This window comes from Moschus berezovskii, chromosome 4 (genome assembly GCF_049115385.1).
Source record: "Moschus berezovskii isolate FMDL1 chromosome 4, NW_MosBer_1.0, whole genome shotgun sequence".
NCBI classification, from domain to species: Eukaryota; Metazoa; Chordata; class Mammalia; order Artiodactyla; family Moschidae; genus Moschus; species Moschus berezovskii.
This window is the reverse complement of record NC_142463.1, coordinates 26,518,828-26,546,709: the sequence shown is the minus strand read 5'-3', so window position 1 is coordinate 26,546,709 and position 27,882 is coordinate 26,518,828. Positions and strand designations below refer to the sequence as shown.

General features: G+C 35.8%; 1 protein-coding gene across 9 annotated transcripts in view; it reads right to left on the bottom strand.

Annotated features, from left to right (window-relative positions):
• The window catches only part of OSBPL9 (oxysterol binding protein like 9), a 170,106-nt gene that overhangs the window by 20,256 nt on the left and 121,968 nt on the right, over positions 1-27,882 (bottom strand). For 7 of the 9 annotated variants that reach the window (XM_055401919.2, XM_055401923.2, XM_088835287.1 and 4 more), the window contains 8 exons: positions 23,437-23,532; positions 22,464-22,511; positions 21,456-21,485; positions 20,370-20,420; positions 8,093-8,131; positions 4,457-4,547; positions 3,050-3,154; positions 403-562 (listed from right to left, as the gene is read on the bottom strand). In XM_055401919.2, coding sequence (XP_055257894.1) covers positions 403-562; positions 3,050-3,154; positions 4,457-4,547; positions 8,093-8,131; positions 20,370-20,420; positions 21,456-21,485; positions 22,464-22,511; positions 23,437-23,532 — 620 coding nt within the window. The remainder of the gene's footprint in view (positions 1-402; positions 563-3,049; positions 3,155-4,456; positions 4,548-8,092; positions 8,132-20,369; positions 20,421-21,455; positions 21,486-22,463; positions 22,512-23,436; positions 23,533-27,882) is intronic. The other 2 variants (XM_055401921.2, XM_055401924.2) reach the window with 1 other exon arrangement.

Below are 27,882 nucleotides of genomic sequence, written 5' to 3'. Positions count from 1 at the left end.
ACCTGGCTAGTACAGAGCCTTACTTATAGGTACCTGAATACCTTCACTCTAATACAAAACAAGTAGTAGTAACCTCCTCTTATATGAATAATTCCTAGGGTCCTTTCATTTGACCCTCTCCTAATGTTGGCTCTATAGAAATAAGGCCCGAAGTTCAATGAACCATACTGACATGTTACCACAACTGACACTAACTTATTCCATTTGAATTAAATCGGGAGTAAAATCAACATTCTCACAGAACTAGCCTTGCTCAGTAAGTCAACTGAAAATAAGCTGTTTTTTTTTTTCATTTTTCCAAATAATTTTTAAAGGAGCTTGTCATTAACATCAGTTTCAAAATCAATTCACATTTTTAAAAATCAGGAGATTCATTTCAATACAGTTAGTTCACCTACTTACTCTATTAAGCGCTTTGGTGATGAGCCACTCTGATGAAATTCATCTGCATCATAGAATTCATCTTCACTGCTAGAGTAAGAGAACTCTGGGACTGTGTTTGGAGACAAGTTGACATGGCTTGGAGAAGTCAGACTGCTACTAGGTGGTGAGTGGCCACTGCCTAGAAAGTTAGAAGAGTTCTAAATTAAGAGACAATGTTGGTAATAGAAAGGAAGATATTAGGAAGATGGGGTCAAAGACCTATTAAAATCAAGAAAAGAGTTAAGTTGGCAGAAGTCCCTAGACTATTTGTAAACAAAATCAACATTTAAACTAGACAAAGAAAAAAGCAAATTACATTATAGAATGGGACACAGCCTTCTAAATAAATGAAAAAATGCTATGTCTCTTTGATAATCATCTGGGGTTCATCGTTTAGTAATAAAAAATAATAATTAAAGTATCGAACAGAACAGTGAAGTATTGAGAGCAATTTAAAAAGTATTTATTGAGCATCTAAGAACTCTCAGGCAATTTATGCCAAACTGCAACTGAGGTCTGATGGAGAGTAAAGTCACTGCTGACAATCTCAAAGCCAATGCCACACTTCTAGAAGAAACAAGAACAGCAGCAATAAAAATGAATCCAGCGCCACCCATGGATTTCCAGCCCATTCCACGGTCTACCCTGCAACAGTTGTGAGAGCACATCCACCTGCCACACTCAGTTACCATGTTCACAAAGATATTTTTAAAACATAAACACAGAAAGTCTGCTGCCTAAATAGGCAAAGCTTACTGTGGGAATGCCAGAGATAGTTCATCTTAGCAAATGACTTTAAAATCTTCTCCCCACCCACCTGCCTAGCTCCATACCAGCAATAAGATGAGAAATAAATTTTCTCTTATTGTAATAAGGGGGAAAAAATGACAGAGAAAGGAAGAAAGAGACCAGGAATTACAAATGATTAAGTAATATGCAAATAGTCCCGGCAACCACACAAAACTGAAAATGTATTCAAGAAGAAAATGAGTTAGAATGGGAACTAAAATCCAAAGAACTGAGTTTTCCTTATGAGAAAAACTGTTTTTTTTTTAAAATGTATTAGTGACAGAGATAAAGAAAGATGAAGAATTTAGGTAGGTTGAAAAATCAAACAAGACATAAACCACAAAAGATTTCTTTAAATCCACCTACTCTAAAATGTTATATTTTTATAATGCCTCCTGGAATAATTTATCCCAAATTAATTATCATTATTTATAACTAATTAATGACTCTAAACTTCATGTACATAAAAAATGCAAACTTTTTCAAAGTTTGTAACTGATTAGTATTTTATATTTTCAAATGGATGTATTTTGGCAGTTTCAAAATTCTAACATAATTCCTCCTTATAAAAAAAGAAACACAGATACCATTATTAAAATGGCAAAGTGTAAAGATATACAGAAAAAAGTCAGCCAAACACTTCAACCTTATTATTCAAATTGCTTATCATCACTTTACAGTTTCGAGTTAAGAGAGCTCTTCTTGTTGCTTGCTTTTTTCAAAAATTAAGAAGACATATGGTTCAGGCTGTTAAATAGTAAAAATCCAAAGTAACAGCATCAGCACCTTTACTAATTCAAATTTCATACTGGGCTAAAAATTACAGGGTAGTTTTTCATTATTATACAGGAAAGTCCCACCCAGGAAAGAATCTGTGGAGCAATAGCAGGGGCTCATCTCCCATGTCCTTCACGTGGTTTTGATTTTGGCCTCCAGGTGTAATAGGGACAAAAACCAAGTGCTCCCTTGAGTTTGGTTCAAATGATAACATCAACCTGATTAGTTTTAAAATAAGGAATAAATCTATACTAACATTGACAGCATCCTTGTGAATCAGAGAAAAAAATAAAGACCAGGAATCCAAACAAATTAAGAAAATGCAAATTAAAATCAAGTATCCTCTTATGCTTACAAAACTGGTTTAAAATGTGACCAATAAATCTATCCATAAAAATACATTATGTGCCCAAGTTGCTGTCAAGAGTATTCCCTGAAATACTGGTTATAATAGGAAAATACTGCAATCAACCTAAATGTCCATCAGCAGGAAAACAGGTAATAGCTCCTTGAGCAGCTGTAAAAAGTATGTTGCAGACCTAAGTGTATAAACACAGAAAGCTCTCTAAATGGTTCTCAGTTAAATGAAAATTGAGAAAGTCACAGAACCATATGATCTCATTTAGGCTAGAACAAAAACAGTAATAAAAGTATGCAATACAGGTAGACATGTACATACATGTATACAAACAAACAGTAAAGATTTACAGCTTTTGTTCTCATACTTCTGTATTATTTGATTCCTTTACAATAAGAAAGTATATAAATCTAACCTGAGCAACTTTTTTTAAAAAGTCAATACATATCTTCAAAATAAATTTCAACAAATACACAAAATTCTGCAATAATTTATTTCATATAACTTGTAATTATTATTAAATTTCTGGTTCAATCACAAAACTAACCAACCACTTCATGGATGGAATTATAATGGTAAAACTAAGCTATCTCCAACACAAAATATACCACCTTTCTTCAATGTTTTCCCATCAGTAACCGAACACAAATCTCAAATGTTAATGGGCAGTTATGAGAAGTAAAGGAATCACACAATCTGTACCTGTACTATTTGGTGTTGGAGTCTGATGATGTCCCAAGGTTGCTAATACAGGTCCAACTGGTAGAGAAGATGGACGCTGCTCTGACTTACACAACTGAGTAGGTTCTAGGAGATTTAAGATGTGAAATAAGTGAGAGAAAAAGCCAAACACAACTTTTAACTACAACTCTGTGGAATTCAAAATCTTAAAGATCAGTAACTTTTGAGACTATATTCCAGTAAGTCACTTTTCATGCTGCTACTCCTTCTGATGCCCTATCCTCTTTAAACTCAATGATGGTAGGCTACCGAGTACTGAGACACTAGGTGGGATATCAAAGACTAGTCAAGATAGGCTAATATCTTAGTACAATTGCTCTGTACAACCAGCAAATGCTTCTGATGATAAACTGTTTCCTTCCCGAGGATGGGCTTCCCAGGTGGCTCAGAGGTAAGGAATCTGCTTGCCAATGCATCAGACCTAAGAAATTTGGGTTTGATCCCCGGGTTAGGAAGATCCTCTGAAGGAGGGTATAGAAACCCACTCCAGTATTCTTGTCTGGAGAATCCCATAGACAGAGGAGCCTGGTCCATAGTGCAAAGAGATGGACACAACTGAGCAACTTAACATGCCCACAGCACACGCACCCGAGGATTAAACCACATGTAAAATCTAAAATGTGGCACAGTACTTCCTCTTTAGTCTCATGAGATATTATGCTCCTGATTTTCTCCTAAGGAGAAAAAATTCCTAAAAAGACCTCACATACTTGTAAGTAATTTTAAAAAGATTTTTCCCCCAGTAAAATTTCTGGCTTAACTTCATCACCAATGAGAACATTTCACCCAACAACTGAAATGTTGGATGCCACAAAAAAGTAAAAGGAATCAGTGGGTGTTGAACCTAAGCCCTCCTTTGCCAGTTTAAAAAAAATATTTATTACTCTATCCTTAAAAAGTACACGTGTAACTAATCAGTAGGCATCAAAACTTTCATTCCTCGCTTTCTCATTATCCTGTCCACCATAGAGAAATCACTTGTATAATTCAGAGTTATGAAGAATACACAAAAATAGAATATTTCTGAGTTACCTTCAAGTAGATCAAGGTATATTATGTTTTCCTTGATAGCCATGAATCCTGGGTCATAGGATTCAGTCCTATCAGCTAATCCAAGTAACCATGCTTGTCTTCCATCTCACTTTGAAAACCAAAATCTTTTGAATTGTATTTAAAAAGCTCCCATCCCAAAAATAGTATCATTTTTTTCCAGTTCATTTTTGGCTGTATTTGTGTGTGAGATTCCTTTTACTTATTTAAAGAAAAAAGGGGGGGGGCTCTTCAAGATTACTACAATTGCCATTAAAAAAAAAAGGATTTTTGTCATTAATGAATCTGTGAAACACTTTTCCAAATACTATACCATACCTGGAGGTAAGACAGTTTGAGAAGGCATTGTGTTGACCACAGGTTCCAAGGGACTAGGTTGATATATTGCATCCACAGGATTAATAGTACTCTGAGGTAAAGAAGCACAGTATAGTTATTTTTACTGTAATTACCCTTCTGGTGTTGACCCTCCCAAATGTAGGAAATACCCACATTTCTGACAGCAAAGTCCTGGGAGCAGCTATACAGACAATGTTGGTCAAATTTCAAGGAGGAAATAAAACAACTTTACTATACAGCAGGCTAAGAGTTTCTTATTAAAAAAATTCTCAAAAAGCATAGTAAGGAGGAAAAATGAATGAATCTGTCACATAGAAAGGTGAAGCCAAACGAAAACACATGGAAAGAGTTGTAGAATGGTTTCAGGAAGCCAAAACAATAAATTCTCAATTCAACTCAGTGCTTCTCAAATTTTTAATTCAACACAAATATCAAAGCGAGGAGAAATGCTCTTACTATGCTATTAATGAGCACTATACCTATGACAAGCTAATATGCTTGCACCACTATAATCTTATCTTTACACCCCGTACTATTGCCACCTCCCATCAATGTGTATTCCACTGTATAGGCATCTAGTTTTACAGTCACTAAAAGCAAAGAAACCTATCTCCTAATTCGCTGTTGGAGGGGGGAAGAAAGCTTTTTTTTTTTCTTGAGGATTTAGAAGGAAAAAACATACTCAAACATGTAGTTACATTTGAGAGAGAGAGAAAAAAAGCCTAGGTTTCCTGACTCCAAGCCAAGAAACTATTTTGCCAGCATAATGGTATTTTAAAAACAAGACTCCACAGCTTCCTGATTTTTTTTTTAATTTGGAGGAGGGGGAGATTTTAAACCAAGGTCTTTGCCAAAGTGAAGTTTAAATCCACCGTTTAGAAGACTACATTAAATAAAACCCAAAGTTCTTCAGCTTTCCTTGATCTAGAAAAATAAACTTCAGATATATATTCGGTAGAGCTTATAACAGGAAATACTAAAATAGAATTAGAAAAGATGTATTTCACTGATGAATGAGCTTCAAAAGCATTTGTGAAAATTTAAAAGCACCTAACAATGGAAACTGAGGTAACGGGAAAGTTTCTTATAGCATTCTTATTTACTACCTAATTTTTTTCTTAAATCCCCTCTCTGTATATAGAAAAATCACTAAATCAGATCTCTTAAGTAATTTAAACACAAGAATTCTGTCACAACAGTCTATCGACCACAAATATTCTAGGCCTAGGAAATATAGGACACAGAGAAGAAACTCTGAAAACAATAATTAATAATTTAAAAACTCAGTACTAAGTGGGGAAGGTTCCAAAGTATTAGGAAAAGCATGGAAACAGAGACTTAGAACTTTAATTCCTAGAATCCTTGCTCTACCAGTGACCTGGCAAGTCTAATCTGCTGTGGGCCTCACTTTCCCAGTGTATAAAATGAAGAAATATCTGGATGCTATGGTCTCTACGGGCTTTCTGGTTATTACTTTAGGATTCTGTTTTCAGATACCAGGCTGGGCCATAAACACTAATCAAGTGTCTCAACAATCCTGGAACTGTTCTTAGAATATATTTCTTATTTTTACATAGTAAGTTTTCTCTAAAGGGACCCAGGTGCTTTAACAAAGGCAAAATCCCACTTCTAATACTTTGAGCCAAAGAACATCCTGCCTCCTTATTCCCACCTATTACATTAATGTAAGTAAAATTTATAAAGACACTAAGAAATAAAATAACTTTGGAAAAATGGACCAGAATTCTGTCTTTTGAATGCAATCTTCTGTTTTTCAAAAGCCTAAGATTAGGCTTGTCAATCCCACAGAACACTTTTAGACTTTTTAAGATGCTATGTTAAAGGTACCAAATATTTCTTGTTGCTGTTGTTAACAGAAAATACAACTATTCTACACATATCTAACAATCTGTGATCAATCAACTTCAGGCTAAAATATGTCAAATAACATTCTATGCTTTGCTTTAAAAAAGAATGTGAAGAGCTTGAGAAATGCAAACAAATGACAATCCCAAGCCCTTATCTGTTGTTAACATTAATAAAGTTCATGCAATACAATACAAAATGTATTAATTATATATACATACATGTATGTATAGCTAACATTTATTGAGTACTATGTGCATACTATCTTACAACAACCCTCTGAGGTAGAAGTCACTTTTCTTTATAGATGAGGAAAAGAAGACTCAGACTCAAAGGTTAAGTAACTTGCCTGTAGTCACAGCTAGTTAAGTGGCAGGGCTAGGTCCTAGCAGTCTGGGTTCAAGGCCTAAACCATAAAGAATTCTTTAAAAAAAAAACTCTTAAGGAAAAATGCTATGGTCCCTAATCAAATGATTCAAATATGTCTGTTTTCTGTAAGTTTAGATTTTCTATGAGAATAAACTTTCTAGATGTTTTTAAACTGCAAATAATCAAACATTTTTGGTATGCTTTATAAACCTGTTGTTTAACATAATAAAAGTAATTGATTTGCTTTGAGGGAAAAGAGATAAAACTAACTGCCATCATTAATTTTCCTTAAGGTCTCAGGGAACCATGAAATTCTAGACAACTTACATAGTCTTTTTCCATGAGGCTTATAATCTTAACTGCTATCTCAGGAAAAGATACTGTATTGTATTTATATCACATTGTTCTGTTAAATCACCAGGGCTCAAACCTGAATTCATACTGTGAAGAGAAACAAAAATTTCAATATGTTTAATTCAAATTTTTTAAATGTTTCTCTTATCTCTGTTTTCTCAAGAAATATGCAAACAACAAAGACATCTAACTTGGTGTTCATTTTAAAGCAAATAAAAGGATAACATACTCATCCTTTCAAGTATAATCATAAGATGGTTTTGAAGATTTACAAAATGAGTTTGCAGACCTCTGGCATTTGTAAAGCCTCAGGACTAAAAAAAGAGGCTGCCTCATGCTTCAAAAATACAGTCTGAACACAAGTCACACATGTATCATAAAATCAGGGAAGCTTAAACTGCAAACCTTCAAATTCTAACTTTTATTTCCAATAAAATTTTCTTTTTGGTGGGCAAGCTGAATATAAGGGAAGAGTAATAAACCAAGGGGAGGAAAGAAGAGAAAATGGCTATATGTGAAAAAATTCACATTGTAACCTGATGCTACAAAAAAGCAGTATACACCACAGCAGCAGTGACAGCTAATACAATACACAAAATCTAAAAAGAAAAAAAAAAAAAAGAAACCTATAAACATATAATTAGATTAAGATATGTTTCAGTACTGTGCCCCCTACTTTCATTAGAAACAGTTTGCCAAGAAATGTAGCATTGTGAGTTATGCAGTATTTAGTCATAAAAGCTGCATTTTTATACCATGATTAACCCGTCAAGTTAACACATGCAAGGTGATTCAATAGGAACCAACACTTAATTTTAAGATCTACATTTCCCCTCCAAATGATTGCTGAAAGACGGCCAACTGTAAGAGCTCATGGAAAATTGCAAGAATCAACAATAGAGAGCAGTGAGTGGGTAAAAAGAGGCATTTGTGTTGAAAATAAGTGGAAATTCAGGCTTCTCCTGACATAACTGGTTATTAATGCTCTGCAGAAGTAAAGCGGAGTAAAGATTAGATTAAACTTACTATAATTCCATCTGCGTGATTCTCCGCAATATACTGGTCCTTAAGGAGAAATGTTAAAAATATTAACTTCATTCTTTCATTTAAGTTAATGCCTTGTGTACTCTCTTCCCTAGTAAGAAAGCTTATTTTACTGTGTGAGCAACAATGTTAGAAAACTACTAATCAGCTTCCACTAAGATAATTCCACTTGTCCATTCCTAGCCAAACAGAATTCTAACCAAGAACATGGAAATTATTTTTCTATACAGACATTTAATTATTTGTAGAAATATCCTATTGAGCTGTGAAGTCAAATTGGTCCCAAAGATTAAAAGTAGATACATTAATTGAGGAGTAAAGGTCCTAAATACTTCCAGGTTTAACTTTATAGCAAATTATTCTGTGTCTCTACACACCCCTAACCTCTTACTGTACTTTAAAGATATGACAATCATCTATTTTTAAAAACTTAGGATAGACACAACTTCCCATATTCTGGCTACCAGCCCCAAAATTATATTCTTTTATAAATAGACGGTCTAATTTTTGTCTCAGTAATCATAATTACTATAACCACAGAATGATGATATAGGGGTTAACACATACTACCTGGCAGATATTTTACATACAGCCATAGACCTCAGAGATATTCCAGTCCACCACAATAAAACAAATATAACAATAAAGCAACTCACACAAATTTCTGGTTTACCAGTGCACATAAAAGTTGTATTTACACTATCCTGGTAGTTTATCAAGTATGCAGCAGCATTATGTCTTAAAAAACAATGTCCATACCTTAACTTTAAATACTTTATTGCTAAGAAATGCTAACCATTATCTGAGCCTTCAGTGAGTTGCAGTAGTAATATCAAAGACCACTGATCACAGATCGCCATAACAAATACAGTAATAATGAAAAAGTCTGAAATATTGTGAGAATTACCAAAATGTGACAGACCACAAAGTGAGCAAATGCTGCTGCAAAAATGACGCCAACAGACTTGCTTGACACAAGGCTGCCACAAACATTCAATCTGTAAAAGGTAGTGTCTGCAAAATGCAACAAAGCAAAATATGTGTGTATATTAATTCACCTATTCCACCTACAACTCTATCAAGTAGGTACTATTATTATCCCCCTTGGATAGATGAGAAAATGAGAAAGTGTGAGAAGCCAGTTTAGTTCCAGAACTCATGCTCCATAAGACTCATCTCTCCTCTCCAAGGATGTACTTAAGAAGAAGTTGGTGGAAAGTTATTGAACATATTTGTTCCTGTAACTATAATCCATCTATTAGTAATACACAGATAATATATTTAGCTTAAAACTGTTAACATTTCAACTCCATACTATCAGGAAGCTTTCAAGTTTTAACAGAAATTGATATTTGGTTTTGGTTTTAAAGTTAACAGCCAAGTTATATCTCATTTATGTTTAACTCTTTAACTATGGAGTTTATTCAGAATCTACAACATTGAAGGGTCAATCAAGAACAATTTAAAGATTAGGGGATAATTAAAAAAAAAAAAAGAATTAACACAGTGGGCCTGAAATAGCTATCCTTAGAAAAGCCTGCCTACAAAGTTGGCCTTTGGCTGGTGTCTGGGAACTTGGATTTTAGGAGGGTTCCCAGCACCTATCATAAGGGTACCTCATTGTGCCTGAACTGCTTAAGCAACCCAAATGGTTGGTTTATGCAGAACACCTGCCTTCCTTTTGGGACTCGGGAATTTTGGTAAGTGCAAGGTAGAGAGTGCTTACAGGACAAGACCCCAATAAAAACTTTGGGCACCGAGTCTCTAATAAGCTTCCCTGGCAGACATTTCACATGTGTTGTCACAATCTGTTGCTGGAGGAATTAAGCACACCTTGGATGATCTCACTGGGTGAAGATTCTTAGAGGTCTGGGCCTAGTTTCCTCTGAATTTGGCCCCATGTGCCTTTTTCCTTTGCTGATTTTGCTTTGGTTCCTCTTGTAATAAACCATATCTGTGAGGACAGCTACATGCTGTGCCCTCCAAGCACATCACCAAACCCAGGGGTGGTCTTATAAACTGTCAACACAATGCATACTTTCTTTGTATATACTTTGCATATCCTCGAGAATAAAAGCATGTTGATAAGTACATAATTCATGCTGGGATTTGCACAAGTAAATTAACTATATATTTACAATATCCAAAGTTTCAGTAATTCTTAATAGAGGCAGTTGAAAATAAAATCTTGAGAACTATTGAGAAAGGAAAATTTTAAAGTTTCTTGCTCAGATGATCTTTTATTTTACTTTTAGTTTTCTACTAACTTCTAAACATTAAATTGATTTTTTCCAAAGAATTTCTCAGAAATACATGTAAGCAGCAATAAAGTGAAAAGAAACACATGGGGTAGATTATAATTTCCAAAAATGGCCCCAACAAGAGGTAGAGTTCATGGCTCCTATCCTCAAAACTTTGTGATTGTCTCTACCAATAAACATAACAGCAGTGACTATGACTTCTGAGACCAGGTCACAGAAATGCCTTGTTTTCTTGGAACCCAATCACCACACTGTGAGAAAGGTCAAACAACTGTAAAAAGAACTATGTGGAGGAGAACCTAGGCCGCAGCTCAAGTTCCCAAACACGTGAGTGAATCATCTTGAAAGTGCATCCTTTGGTAACTACCCCCACCCCTGCAATTAGGCCAACAACAGGCACTGTGTGAAACAGAAATAAGTCATGAGGCCTACCCAAGTCACCCCAGATTTGTGGGCAAAATAAATGACTATTTTACGGCAGATTACATGGGTTTGTTATATAGCAAGACATTATTGATATAGTACATCATATTATCTAAGAAAACCACCACTTTTACTTCTGGTGTAACTTAAATAAACTTAAATATCCAATTTTAAGATAAACAAGTACTAGGAATGTAATGCACAACATGATACATATAACTAACACTGCTGTATGTTATATATGAAAGTAACCTTAAGAGTTCTTATCACACAAAATTTTTTTTCTATTTCTTTGATTTTGTATCTAAATGACATAATGGATGCTCACTAAACAGACTGTGATAAACTTTTATGATGTATTAATAGTAAAGTCAATCACACCCATAACTTACATAGTGCGGTCTCCTATATCTCAATAAAACTGGAAGAAAAAAATAAACTTAAATATCTGATAATTTTTCCCTCAAAGTGTTCTCAATAATAAATGCTATCTACAGGGTATTTTAAGGAAGGGTTTACTGTTTTTGTTACTGTTGTGCTTTCAGTTCAGTTCAGTCACTCAGTCGTTTCTGACTCTTTGCGACCCCATGAATCACAGCACGCCAGGCCTCCCTGTCCATCACCAACTCCTGGAGTTCACCCAAACTCGTATGCATCAAGTCAGTGATGCCATCCAGCCATCTCATCCTCTGTCGTCCCCTTCTCCTCCTGCCCCCAATCCCTTCTGGCATCAGGGTCTTTTCCAGTGAGTCAACTCGTCGCATGAGGTGACCAAAGTATTGCAGTTTCAGCCTCAGCATCAGTCCTTCCAATGAACACCCAGGACTGGTCTCCTTTAGAATGGACTGGTTGGATCTCCATGCAGTCCAAGGACTCCCAAGAGTCTTCTCCAACACCACAGTTCAAAAGCATCAATTCTTTGGTGCTCAGCTCTCTTCAGAGTCCAACTCTCACATCCATACATGACCACAGGAAAAACCATAGCCTTGACTAGACGGACCTCTGTTGGCAAAGTAATGTCTCTGCTTTTTAATATGCTATCTAGGTTGGTCATAACTTTCCTTCCAAGGAGTAAGCATCTTTTAATTTCATGGCTGAAATCACCATCTGCAGTGATTTTGGAGCCCCCAAAAATAAAGTCTGACACTGTTTCCCCATCTATTTCCCACGAAGTGATGATGGGACCAGATGCCTTGATCTTAAGTTTTCTGAATGTTGAGCTTTTAAGCCAACTTTTTCACTCTCCTCTTTTACTTTCATCAAGAGACTTTTTAGTTCTTCTTTACTTTCTGCCATAAGGGTGGTGTCATCTGCATATCTGAGGTTATTGATATTTCTCCCAGCAACCTTGATTCCAGCTTGTGCTTCTTCCAGCTTTATCTTTCAAGGCAGAGTCAAATCTAGATGAACCTACAGCCTTACTACCAATCCATTCCCATCATTAAGGAATTTTGTTCTATTATTTTAAAGGGTTTACAACACTCATTCCCACCCCCACCCTACCTTTCTTTTTAAAAATTTTATTGTTCTTGTTTTGTATGTAAACCACAGCTGCCTTTAATCAGGGCCAGCTAAAGCTCAATTTCAAGTACTACTGAACCAGAGATTCAATTGAAATCAATGTGAATTACATTAATTAAACAAAGAAAGGATCTAATGCTACTTCCCACTTAGATTATAAATATGTTTATCTGATTTTACATCCCTCATTCCTTAACACAATGGATATTATCTTCTTTGATCAAACCAACATGACTGAGATCTGGAAATACGATCATAACAAAAACACCAGCACAACATAATCTGGGAAGACTTTTGACCAGAATTATAGACTCCAGTATTTTAAATGCCTACCAACAAAATTCATGAAATATATTCCCATCTTTCTAATAAGGAAATGGAGTCTAATGAAAGCTCTCTTAATTATGGGCCTATACATGTGCTTATTACATAAAATAAAAACTAAATATGCTATGGAAATGAAAGAAAATTTCCAATGCAGTTTGATGACATTCAACAAATGGGACTAGGACAACTGGATATCCACATTCAAAAAAAAAAAAAAGAACTTGGCTTCATACCTCACACCACAAAGATTAACTCAAAGTAGATTATACATTGACTTAAATGTAAGAGTTAAAACTATAAGACTAAAGAAAACACAGGAGTAAATCTTTGTAATTGAGGCTTAGGCAATGATTTATCAGAAAAGTCACCAAAGCCAAAAGCAATAGAAGACTGATGATAAATTGGATTTCACCAAAATTTTAAATTTACATGCTTCTCAGGACACTATAAAGAAAGTAAAAGGACAACCCACAGCTACTGCTGCTGCTGCTAAGTCATTTCAGTAGTGTCTGACTCTGTGTGACCCCATAGATGGAAGCCCACCAGGCTCCCCCGTCCCTGGGATTCTCCAGGCAAGAACACTGGAGTGGGTTGCCATTTCCTTCTCCAATGCATTAAAGTGAAAAGTGAAAGTGAAGTCGCTTGGTCATGTCTGACTCTTAGCGACGCCATGGATTTGCAGCCTACCAGGCTCCTCCATCGAAGGGATTTTCCAGGCAAGAGTACTGGAGTGGGGTGCCATTGTCTTCTCCGACAACCCACAAACTTGAAGAAAAATTTCTAAGTCATATTATATCTGATAAGTTGTATCCAGCAGACATAAAATCATCCTTATAACTAAATAAGATTAAAATATCCATCTAAAAAAATGGGCAAAGAATGTGAACACTTTTTCAGAAGTGCAAATGAAAATCACTATGAGACACCACTAGAATGGCTATAATCAAAAAGACAATCACAAATGTTGGTGAGGACGGGGGGCAAATAGAACCTTTATGCATTATGAATAGAATATAAAATGGTGTGGCTGCTTTGAAAAGTAGTCTAGCAGTTTCTCAAAAAGTTAAACAGAGAGTTACCCTAACCCAGTAACCCCACTCCTAGGTATATACTTAATAGAAATGAAAATAAGCATCCACACACAAACATCATACATAAATGTTCAGAGAGGCATTACTCATAATGGTCAAACACTGAAAACAAGCCAAATGTTGTATATCATAAACAAACTGTAGTATATCATTCAAAGGAATATTATTCAGCAATAAAAAGGAATTCAGTCCTGATTCATGCTACAACATGGATCAACCTTGAAAACATTACACTAAGTGAAAGAAACCTATCACAAAATATCATGTATTATATGATCTTAAATATATAAAATGTCCGGAATAGGCAAGTCTGTGCTGTGGCGTGTGTACTCAAGTCATGTTTGACTCTGTGACCCCATGGATGGTAGCCTGCCAGGCTCCTCTGTCCATGGAATTTTCCAGGCAAGAGTAATGGAATGCGTTGCTATATCCTACTCCAGGGGATGTTCCCAACCAAGAGGTCGAACCCACCTCTCCTGAAATGGCAGGTGGATTCTTTATCACTCTACCACTTGGGAAGCCCCATAGGCAAGTTTAAGACAGAAAATAGATTAGTAGTTGCCAGGAATTAGAGGAGAGGCAGGAGCAAGAGTGAGTGAGGGAAAGAGCTACAGGAATTGAACTCTTCATAGGTCTGGTGTTTCTTTGTTGGGGTGGTGGTGATAAAGATGTGCTAAAATTAGATTATAGTGATGGCTGTACAACTTGTAAATATACCAAAAACTATTAAAGCATAAACTTTAAATGAGCGAACTTTATAACGTATGTGAGAGCTGGACCATAAAGAAGGCTGAGTGCCAACGAATTCATGCTTTTGAACTGTGGTGTTGGAGAAGACTCTTCAGAGTCCCTTGGACTGCAAGGACAACCAGTCAATCCTAATGGAAATCAGTCCTGAATATTCATTGGAAGGACTGATGCTGAAGCTCCAATACTTTGGCCACCTGACGCGAAGAACTGACTCATTTGAAAAGACCCTGATGCTGGGAAAGATTGAAGGCGGGAGGAGAAGACGACGACAGAGGATGAGATGGTTGGATGGTATCACCGACTTAACGGACATGAGTTTGAGCAAGCTCAAGGAGATGTGGAAGGACAGGAAAGTCTGACGTGCTGCAGTCCATGGTGTCGCAAAGAGTTGGACATGACTGAGCGACTAAACAACAATAAAATCTCATTTAAAAAAAAAATCTAATAAATTAATGAATGCTGAGATGTAAACAAAAAGTCTACACAGAAAAATATTCTGAGAGAATCTGGGATCCAAGGATAACTTACAGATACATCTACTTTAAAAGTATCTAGGTGGCACAGTGGTAAAGAATGTCTGCTAATGCAGCAGATGCAAGAGACGTGGGTTTGATCCCTGGGTTGGGAAGATCTCCTAGAGTAGGAAATGGCAACCCACTCCAGTATTCTTGTCTGGAAAATTCCATAGACAGAGGAGCCTGGCAGGCTACAGTCCATGGGGTCGCAGAGTCAGACACAACTGAGCACACAGCACAACTCAGTTCTAAAATTATAATCTAGAGTTGTGAAGTCCACTTTGGAAGCCACTAGTCACATGGAGCTATTCAGTAGCTGAATGTGACTAGTTCAAAGTATAAAACATACCCAGGATAGTGATGACTTAGTGCCAAGTCAGAAGGAGAGAGAAAATGAAATATTTCATTAGTGAATGAATTTTTACATTGATTACATGTTGAAATGATACTATTTTGGATATAATGAGTTAAATAAAATACATTATTAATTTCCCTTGCTTGTATGAGTTGTGACTTCTGGTCATATCACCTAATCTTGATGAACTGGTCAAGTCCTCTGCTGTAGAGGTCTCCCAGATTATCTTCACTCTGCTCCCTCCCCTCACTCCTTACTTCCTCTGCAGTTCCCCATGAATGGAACACTGCTGTCTACCTATGGTTCAAAGGAAGAATGAAGTTATAAAAGCTAACACAACTTACCTAAAAATCCCAATAACCAAGGAATGCCCAAACTTTGCTACACATTACAATCAACCTGGGAGCTGCAAAATCCAGTGTCTAGGTTGACACACCACAGCAATTACAAGAATGTCTGGGGATGGGAACCATGCATCAGAATTGTTAAAGGCCCCCCTGGTGGTTCTAAGGTGCAGCAAAATTTGGGAACCAATGCACTAATCATTCAGGCAGGTGTGAAGCTTTAGGGAGTGCGAATTAAAAGGAAAGACTCAGAAAACTTGAAGAAGATTAAAATCCAACCTCTGCATACTAAATCAACCCCAAACAAGAAAGGTATCATATTATCTATGTTCTTTTTTTGGCCGTGTCTGTTTGGAGTCTGAAAGTACCTTTTTTTAGAGTACCTGAATCCAAAATTTTATTAACCCACCAAGGCAGAATAATCTCCCAAAATAACTATAACAATTTATATTCCCATCAGTTCTCAAAATTATACCAACATGCCCTCTGGTGGCTTTAAAATTTATGCCCTCCTAGAGAGTTTTTTTTTTTTAAACAATTATTTAGGACTAATTAATGCTTGGTACTAGTTCAGTTCAGTTCAGTTCAGTCGCTCAGTCGTGTCCGACTCTTTGCGACCCCATGAATCACAGCACGCCAGGCCTCCCTGTGCATCACCAACTCCTGGAGTTCACTCAAACTCATGTCCATCGAGTTGGTGATGCCATCCAGCCATCTCATTCTCTGTCGTCCCCTTCTCCTCCCACCCCCAATCCTTCCCAGCATCAGAGTCTTTTCCAGTGAGTCAACTCTTCGCATGAGGTGGCCAAAGTATTGCAGTTTCAGCTTTAGCATCAGTCCTTCCAATGAACACCCAGGATTGATCTCCTTTAGAATGGACTGGTTGGATCTCCTTACAGTCCAAGAGTCTTCTCCAGCACCACAGTTCAAAAGCATCAATTCTTAGGCGATCAGCTTTCTTCACAGTCCAATTCTCACATCCATGCATGACCACTGGAAAAACCATAGCCTTGACTAGATGGACCTCTGTTGGCAAAGTAATGTCTCTGCTTTTTAATATGCTATCTAGGTTGGTCATAACTTTCCTTCCAAGGAGTAAGCGTCTTTTAATTTCCTGGCTGCAATCAGCATCCGCAGTGATTTTGGAGCCCCAAAAAATAAAGTCTGACACTGTTTCCCCATCTATTTCCCATGAAGTGATGGGACCAGATGCCTTGATCTTAGTTTTCTGAATGTTGAGCTTCAAGCCAAACTTTTCACTCTCCTCTTTCAATTTCATCAAGAAGCTTTTTAGTTCCTCTTCACTTTCTGCCATAAGCGTGGTGTCATCTGCATATCTGAGGTTATTGATATTTCTCCCGGCAATCTTGATTCCAGCTTGTGCTTCTTCCAGCCCAGAGTTCCTCATGATGTACTCTGCATATAAGTTAAATAAGCAGGGTGACAATATATAATCTTGACGTACTCCTTTTCCTATTTGGAACCAGTTTGTTGTTCCATGTACAGTTCTGACTGTTGCTTGCTGACCTGCATACAGGTTTCTCAAGAGGCAGGTCAGATGGTCTCGTATTCCCATGTGAAACTTAAATGAATTAGTGTTTGCAGTGCTCTTAGTACCAAGCCAAAAAAAAAAGGCTTGGTACTAAGAGCACTGCAAACACTAATTCATTTAAGTTTCACACTACCAGTAAGAGTACAGATACTATTATTATCCCATTTTATATAGGAGAAAACCAAAGCAAAGAGAGGGTAAATAGACTTGCTCAAATGGTGGAGCAAAGATGCAAACTCAGACAGTTTGGCTCTCAAGTCCATGCTCTTAAATATAATGTAATGCTGCCTCTCATTATTATTTAAAAACTAATATCTTAATCATAGATCGACTGATTAGCCAAAGATTAATTTACAAGGACGAAGAGTCATATGGCTAACTAAAAAATCATACATATAGTGGAAATACTAAACCATGAACTATTACAAATTATGTATTAAAAAATGCATTCAAAATTCACAATTATTTATCAGGTCCCTGCTACATGGTAGGCAATGTTCTAGACACTGAGGATACATTGCTGTTACGGAGTAAATGTCTATGCACCACCCCCCAATTCAGACAATGAAACCCACGGAGTAAGACAATGAAGACAATGGAGTAACGAAAGTAAATTAAGGTTAAACAAGGTCTTAAGGATGGGGCCCCAATCCAGTAAGTGTCCTCCTAAGAAGAGACATGAGAGTTCTCATTCATGCTCACTTTCAGTGTGCACACACCAAGGGAAGGCCCTGTAAGGACATAGTGAGAGGGTGGCTGCCTACAAACCAGGAAGAGTCCTTGCTAGAAACCATATCCATAGGAACCTTGATCTTGGACTTCTAGCCTTCAAAACTGTGAGAAAATATATTTCTGGTGTTGAAGTCACCCGGTCTGTGGTGTTTCTGTTATGGCAGTGCAAGCATTCTAATACAAGTAGTAAATAAGACAAAGTCTTCAAGGAGATTATATAGTCAAGTGTAGACAGACAATAAACAAGATACCATGTAAATCTGGCTAATGATGCAAGGCCAAGAAGCAAAAGAAACTAACGGGAAGGTAAGATTATTTTAGATAGAGTGGTCAGTAAGGTCTCTCCAAAGAGAGTTCATGTGGGTGGAAATCTGAAAAAAAGTAAGGGAGTAAACCCCAAAGTCTAGAAGAAATGCCTTCTAGGCAGAGGGGAAAGCAAATACAAATCCCTGAAGCAGAAAATGGTTGGCCTGAGCGAAAGAAAACAGGCCAATGTTGTCAGAACAGTGTAATCAAGCAAGATGAGGTGAGGGAGTAGTGATGGCTCAAACGCCATTAAGTTATGGTAAGTCATTTAGATTCCATTCCAGGGAAGTGGGAAACCATTAAGGGGATTTGAGCAGGCAAGTGACACAGCCTGATTTACACTTAAATTATTTACAAATACACAGAGTTCACAGAGGGTACATAAATAATTTGAGGGATATATCTGTACATAAAAAGCTTAAACAGTGAACGTCTTTCTGGAAAAAATTAAAAAGCCAAACTCCATTTACTTGATCCATGTTATCCATTCTAAACTTAAATGGAGGTCCATTAAGCTGGGCTAAAACAAACAGGTAGCAAGTACTGACTTAATTGTACAAATTTCTAAAATAAAGCTTTCCTACTAATTTCAATTGTAACTCATTCAAAAGACAGAGCATCAAAAATGTTCTTTCTTGGGTAGCTAAATGGTGAGCTACTGAAAGAGGCTAGGCTGCTCTGTTTTATAAAGAGCAGCTATCTAAAGTACTGAATGGGCTTCCCTGGTGGCTCAGACTGTAAAGAATCTGTCAGCAATGAAGAAGACCCAGGTTTGATCCCTGGGTCAGGAAGATACCCTGGAGAAGGGAATGACAACCCACTCCAGTATTCTTGCCTGGAGAATTCCATGATTTGCAGAGATGATCCAAATTAGTCTAAACACTATCAGTTCTTCCTCAATCTTCTAGAGAAGACATTCCCTAAAATACCTATCACACTGAGCTTAACGTTTTTTTTTACCGGTTATCTGTATATAAGCTTTTGGGTAACTGTAGGTGCCCCAACCCACTCATGTAATTTCACAGTAAAGAAAACACAAAATAAAAACCTTACCCCCCTTATGCCTCCAACCCTATTTTCCCTTTAGAATATATTTTGATCCACAAAAATAGATGGGAAATTTAGAAACATATAGAAAATCAGGCATAGTCATCAAAACTACCTAGAAAATGAACACAAGTCCTTAAGTTCTGACACTTTAATAACCTCAAAAGAAAATGATACTTCCCTTCACCCCTACACTTACAAGTTAATAGCCATACTATCTAAGCAGAAATGCATTTTTCTATACTATTGTGTCATTAACAATGCTAGGAAAATAGTTTTCATTATTAGGCAAACAAGTATATACAACTGAATACGTAAAATAGGCCAAATAATTAAAAACTCAAACATTTCCAAACCTGGTTGATGAATTGGCTGCCCACCTGCTTTTAGCTACTGGCTAGAAATAGAGGTCCAGTCAATGGTTAAAAAAAAAAAAAAATTCTAAATACTTATTTTCAAATACTAAAATTTTTCTCAAAATATCATGCTATCAAGTACATTTTTAGGTTGAATACATCAAAATTTTTCAGAAAAGCAGGCAATATCTATGAAATTGTTAACCAATCACAATAATCATATTTATTCTATGAATAAGGGATAGCAGTTTATTATAGAAAAAAATGTGCAAAAAACAATTTTATTTCCATTATACTCTTCATTATGGATGAACAAAAATAACTCTGCTAAAATTCAATTCCTTTTTTCCTAAAAAAACAAAACAAAAAAACTTTTTGTGAAAGATTTTGCAAAATATGTCTGTGTTTCAAGCAGTGATAATGGAAAGGGTGAGTCATTCAAATGTGCTCCCTTCCTTCCCAGCCACCATCACAAATGACTTCATCAAAATAGGCACAGGCTGGCAAGTAACATCCAAACACAATAGTTTTTCAACAGTAACAGGAACCCCAAAATAGAACTTAAATTTACTGTAGAAAGGTACTATATTTCAGAACTGAGTATTTTGGTTACTAGAGAAAAATGCCATTACATTTAAATCCCATTAAATGAAAATAATCAAAAATAAAATTTACTTACTTTAGCGATCTGCAGCAACACAATGCAGTGTTTAATTGATTCTACCATGCTCTACAAAAACAAAATACTGATTTTAGGATCTTGCCCCCAGTAAAATGGCCATATAATGTTAAAGCTTAAAATATAAAAATCAGTTCAAATACACAGGATTTTAAGTCTTCTCTACATAAGAAATACCCTCTCTGGATTTCAAGTGGGTTCCAATATATGTGTATGTGTCCATCTGACTCTTTGCGATCCCCTGGATTATAGCCTCTAAACATGGGATTCTCCAGGGAAGAATACTGGAGTGGGTTGCCATTTCCTTTCCCCAGGGGATGTTCTGGACTCAGGGATCGAACACAGGTCTCCTGCATTTCAGGCAGATTCTTCACTGTCTGAGACAACAGGGAATATGCTGACAGTGTCAAATGAAATTATTATTAGCAATTCTATGAATCGTTTGGGAATGCCAAAAAATGGTTAATTTACACTGAATAACATCTAAGTATGGGACTGGTGGCGTAATGGATAATGCGTCTGACTATGGATCAGAACATTCTCAATAACATCTAAAGAGTTTTTTTAACATTTCAAACAAAGGGATATGAATCTGATTAACTTCCAAATTCTTAGATCAAGAGCAGCCTATCTCAATGTAAATTCTCAAAATGTCTATTCAAGACTTTCATGGAATTATGGAGAATAAAGGATCCTATCGAAATACTGGTGAACATACAATACTACTATATCTGTATCTAAAATGCTTTTATCAAAATAGAAGTTTTATTAGCAGTCCAGTACATAATGTCAGAAGGCCAGTATACCAGAAAACGCAAATATGCATTGTGCGTGGATAATATATTTTATCCAAGGATCTCAAAAAGACGAGACCAGAAACACAAAATGGCATCTGAAGTCAATTCAATTAAAGGGATTATTTTATTCATTTAAATTCCTTTAGAAAATAACACAATTCTTAAACTCTTATAAAAATTCATAAAAATTAAAATCTCAATTGCTCTTATTAACAGTAGCAGCTTAAAACAGAAACATTTTAAAGCACATTCTAATGCAAAGCCAGAGTTAATCAAACATATAACTTACATTTGTTGTCTCTTTGAGGGTTTCAATTTTCTGTGAAAAATAAGTTTAAATAAACTGTCAGAAACACAAGGAGATATTATTGCTGTTTTTTAGTTAGTTTGGTTAGTCATTTAAAGAATTTTACTAAAAATGTACTCGTTACTCTGAGTTCAGGCAGGTTTTGGTTGTACTTCTTAATTTAAGTCAAACATTTAAATAAAAAATTCAGACACTTAATGGATTACATCCTCAAATAAAATTCATGTGATTCAATTCAAGATTTGTAAGAATAATATAAAACATTCTTACTCCTTACCTGAAAGCAAGTTTTGTCTTTTCTATAGGATATGCTATGTGATTTTAAAATGCTTATTTTAGAATCACTTTAAACTTTGCAAAGCTGCTTAAAAATGACATGAAACTAAATCCAAAACTAAGAAGGTAAGCTAAACATGACTCACTACTATTACCAAGTGTAAAAGAGCCAAATGCAAGGCTATGGTTCTATTAACCATAGAAATGCAAAAAACTAAATGATGGTGCATCAGGAAATCTAGTCAAGGAAAAGGAAAACATTAATTGAAAAAAGAAAATAATATTCAAACTACAGAGTGGCTGTCAGAAACCCAGAGGGAGGAACTATAATTAAAGCAACATTCATTTTGTGTCCTCATCTGTGGCTTCTGGTTTATTTTGAAAATTGTATCAGTCGCCTTATTAATATCTGAAGTGACCACATGTAAGTTTAATAAATTTCTACCTTCAACATATGATCCCTCAACAAAAAGAACTTATTCCTAGGAAGGTGGTACTTACAAAAAGGGTATTATAATAAAAATTTCAGTTATTCTTTTGTTCAATTATGAAACCACACCAGAAATGCACCAGAAAACTCCCCTTAAAACCTATACGGCACATTATAGGAGGTCAACAGTAAAGTAGTCAAAACACTGAAGTCCTTCTATTGCTTCTCTGAAAGGCTCCTGGTTTAAAAATTTTTAAAGTCAAAATCATGATTACGGAAGTTACCTTTCTCTGTTCATCATCTTTGCAGTTTTGAAGTTTGTCATCAAAAAGCTACAGGATTGAAAAAAAAAAAAAAGATTATAGTATCAAGCTACTTTACTACATTGTATATGTTTACTAAACAAAGAAAAACATATTTCTTCCAGGGATGACTTATACATGGATTAAAAGTATAATGTTTCTTAAAATAGAAGATAACATGTATTTTTCCAAGGCATTGTTATCAAGTCAAATTCTACTGAACTATCTTAAACAGTCAAGATCAATTACTGTTAGCATTACAAAGCAAAAGAAAACATATGACTTTAAGAACTTAAAATGTCAGTTCGAACCTATTTTTCTCTGCCTTGTCTTTCAAGTTTATCAACATTCCTTTTTCTTTCCAGGACCTTTGCTTGTAATTAATTTAAAAGTGGGAATTGAAGGAGACAATTTTAGTAATGATAAAGGATGTAAAGAAATAAACTCTTCCAAACTCTCAACTCACCCAAAAAAGAACACCTTAGAAACTAAACCACTTAAAATTTACCAGTTTCAGAGAACTTTTAAACAAAATATGAAACTAACCTTGTTTTATTTCCTTCTAATTATGTTTAGGTTAGTTTTAAAAATTGCTGACGGACTGGTAAGCGTTGTAAAGTAACATTCGATTCAGTTGCTCAGTCGTGTCCAACTCTTTGCAACCCCATGGACTGCAGCACACCAGGCTTCCCTGTCCATCTCCAACTCCTAGAACTTGCTCAAACTCATGTCCACTGAGTCAGTAACATTAAGTAACTGTTTTTACTCAAAATCAAGCTCTGGAACATTTACTGCTGCTGCTGCTAAGTCACTTCAGTCCTGTCCGACTCTGTGTAACCCCATAGATGGAAGCCCACCAGGCTCCCCCGTCCCTGGGATTCTCCAGGCAAGAACACTGGAGTGGGTGGAACATTTACTACTTTATATCAATTCAATATACAATCAAATACCTTACCTTCAACTGTTCTATCAAGATTTGTAGGTATGCATCAGCCTCTGTAAGTTTCTTATCAAAGTCCTGGACACTAGGAACAAATCCTGAATCCAAACCCTAGAGGGGGAAAAAATTTGCAATAAATTCCAGCAATGTCTAATAGTACAAAAGATCATCCTTCATATGTGACACTTCACTTTTCTAAATTAAAAATAGTCTTTTACATAAATAATAGGTCTATTTAAATTATCTAAATTCTCCAAGAATAGTTGGGTACATCAATCTCCCTCATGAACTTCTAGCACTATTCCCTTCTCATCCATTACATGTGCTGCTGTTCAAATTAGGATTTATCCTGCTTTTTCAGAATAATTTTCTTCTCTCCCAAAAGCTCCATACTGGGCTCCAGAGCAACAATAATTTAGCTAAAGGAACATGCACAGAACAACCTAGATCACTCTATTTCCCCCCTACTTTTTGTTCAGTTCAATCCTCCAGTCCCCTAATCTCAATTTTATATTCTCACTGTTTAGTTCTCCTGTTCCCTAAATTACCCCATTAGATCAGGTGTTTTCCTCCTCCTCCCTTATTTAAAAAAGGAAAGAAAACTCAAAATTCTCACCTCTTTTAAGAGGGCCCTCCCTAAGTGAAAGTGACAACACTTCTGTCTTACGTTCCCTACTCATTTTCCCCCTTGGCATGAACACTACACTCTCGACATAGTTTAAATGTTTATTTATTTAGAGGGCCCACTTATTTCTCAGTTTTACAATCCAGAATGTGCATGTCCTACTTTTTGTACACTAAAAATTTTAAGCTCCAAGAGTATAGGATTCCTATGCTTTAACTCTACTCAAAAGAAAGTTTTGAGTTAATCATCTTTGACTGAAAAATACATTAATCTTGCTTGTAAAAGACAAAACAGTCTGAGATCAAAAAAGGCTATCATCTTGCCATATTTGCATGACTAGAAGTCATGCAGTTAAACAGGGAAATAAGGGTCAGGAACCAATAAAGTCACAATCCCAACCCAACCACAAAACTCTGCACTAAAAGGCTGAGACACAGTACTCCAATATAACATACTTGACTTTCAATTGTTTTTAGTTCCCCTCCCTTTTGCCAAAAAACTGCTTATCATTTCACATTCTCCATTTTAGTCAGTTGAGGCCAGAGTTCATTTTATATTAAACCAACACCTCATCATTGCCTAACACTGTCATTAGCAAAGCATTTTCCCCGCCATGATCTCAAACATCAGATTGACACAGTATAGCATTATGGAAACAACAATGGGTTGGCAAACCTGGTTTCTAATTACAGCTCAGCCACTAACAAGATACTGTATTTCTCTAAGCTATTTTCTTACCTGCCAAATACAGGCTCCTCCTCCTCCTATTATTAATGTGGCAGCTACCACTTCTACCAAAGACTATAATTACTATCAGTAACTACTGTTACTAGTGCTGTTCTTCCCAAACTAAAATTTAAACTCGTAAACAAAGCATTAAAAACCTAACTCTTATTAAGATCATGGGAAAAACAACTAATCTTGTAATTCATTTTCTTTTTCAAATTCAAAAGCAACAAAAACTGCCTACTTTTTTTTTACATACACACTAAGAAACTGCTTGAAATGAGTACTGAAAATAAGAGATGTCATGTAAAAACAAAGTTTAAGAAAGAAAAATAATAAGCAATGTATGCAAAATCCAGATATATTTATAAAATTGTAAACACCTTCATTTTTAAAGATAACCCCACAAAGACACTGTTTTAGAAACACTTCCTTCCTATGTAGAATATGATAATAAAAGATGTGGGAAAGAAAGGATAAACCCATCACATTCCAGAGATACTACAGTATTGTATTAAGAAAGTAGGGGGTGATTCCTTTCAATGTAACTACACCACAGGAAAATAGGAAGGACTGCTTCGCTTACTTTTTGTTTCAGAAGTGATATAATTATCAATAACTTAACTATAAAACCTCATTAAAATCAGTTAAATACATTATTCTTGCTAAGTATTAAAAAGGTCAATGGCATACTCATAAATAAAAAGGTGAAGGATCTAAATGAGAAAAAGAGATCTTCAACAATTTTCCCTCTTCTGAATCCATTTAGAACCACCACTATAAAAATCTGACATAACCTTCTAGACAAATCACTATTCAATTAAAAATCCCCCAATAAATAAATGGAAAAACTTAAGATTTAAATTCCTATGATCTGAAATCTACCTAAAGTCTTAAAAACAACTCTTTGATTTTACTATTAATATAATCATGTGAACCTCACTGTGGCTCTTTTCTCAGACCTGCCTCTCCCTAGACAGTCTTCCACAACATTCCTTTACCCTTAAAACTCCCAACATCGTAACATCCAAGTCAAAGATCTACTCAAGAATCCATTTTTCTCGATGTACTGTATAATGGGAAGTTTGTTAACAACAGTTATTAGCTTAAAATCCCAGAACTGGCCTAAACTCTCTTGCATAGTAAATTCATAAATCTTTAGTGACAGTGAAGTTGCTCAGTCGTGTCCGACTCTCTGCGACCCTGTGGACTGTAGCCTGCCAGGCTCCTCCGTCCATGGGATTCTCCAGGCAAGAATACTGGAGTCGGCTGCCATTTCCTTCTCCAGGGGATCTTCCCGACCCCGGGACTGAACCCAGGTCTCCTGCATTGCAGGCGGATGCTTTAACCTGTGAGCCACCAAGGAAGCCCATAAATCTTTGGTATACCTTAAAATAAAATCTACAGATATAGTTTCCCATCTGCAATCAATAAAATAACATGAACATATTGATTTAATAATGTGGACAAACAATTGCTAGTAATTAAGCTGTTTTCTCAAATCTTTTAAGAATAATGAGCTAGAGGAAAATATATGTTTTCACTACATACTGTGATTTAGGACATAGAATTAAAGCCATGTATTCACCTCCCACTCAACAGCAGTTACTTTTATAATGTTCTTGAAAGTCATCTAGTCTTTGAGTATCTCAAGAGAAAAGGAACATATTACCTTCTAACATAAAGGATTTCATAAAATCCCTTTATTCCTCTTTTCATTCAACATTTAAAATATAAGGTACTACACTTATTCATATCCTTTTTAATGGACTTGTGTTTTTAAAAAGGTCATAAAAATAGAATATAGTCCTTTACCATGTTGAGAGTGGTCTGTCTTCTTTTGAATAGAACTCAGAACAGGCAGACCATTTAAAACACTATGACTTCATACTTCCTACAGTGACATCTTAGCTCTTGGGAACAAGCAGGTTGGGAGTCAAGCAGACTCTGTATTTGCCTTTTAATCTAACACATCACATTTTATCATATCTAAATATTTACTTGCTTCATTTCCCTGAAGGATTATAAACTCCACTAGGGCAGAAACTACCATTCCTTCAGCACTGTACCGCTCCACCCCCACACCAACTCCAGGCTAGTTCATTGTTGAGCAAACGTGTATTGCACTGATGGCAGCTTCTGGCAACTTGATACCAGTTTTCTCCATGCATGGCTACCCAGATTTCCCCTGCCTTGTGTTTTCTTTCTCCTTCTACTCCCTCCGTCCTTTCTTCATGGCTTTCTTTCTTTCTCTTTTTTCCTTCAGTAGTAAGTGGTTATACTGCATTTTTGGCAATCAGGACCAAAAGAGGTGGTTGCTCCTTAATTTACCACATTGATGAGCCATAGTTCTAAAGATGATTTCTGTATGAATTCATTTAAAATAAAACTATTATAGAGAAATAGAGACAAAATGGTTTGTAATATAAAATAAGCTAAACTAGAAGTCAACAGAAATTATACCTAAATCTAACCATAAAATAATCTATGTAAAGAAAAACAACCCACTTATGTGGCAAATGTGGTTAAAAAAAAAAGTCCCTAGTCTTCAAGACTAACTTGCTAAGTAAAGAAAGCTAAAGTACATGTATAAAGTTAACAGTAACACTTAATTCTCTATTAACCAAGATCTATGTGTCCAAATTACAAGTATATATACATAAGAAGACAGACATCTGGCCCAATTTAAGGGGAATTCCAAAAATAATACCTAAAATGACAGAAGAATATTAAACTGCCTCAAAATTGTATGTAAGTACCTCCTTGCTATCTTTCTAATACTTATGTTGAATATTATCACTTTTCTCAGAAGGTACTTCTAACACATGTCAGCAAAATTAAATTAAATTTCTATTAAAAACTCTAAAGGACATTAAACATTATACTTTATACATATACATAACTGAATACTTCACTGCCATTAGAAAGAAGAGTATTATAAAGGATGGCTTTAGTACTTTCTGAAGTACATAGGAACTGTACTTCTTACGTAGCTGCTTTGGAGAGACACTTCGTAAAATAGTACAAGAGGCAATTTTTGAGGCAAAGAGTAAAAGCTTTTAAAGTAATTCCTGCTGACAGAGGAAGAGTAATGAATAGTGGAGGTAAAG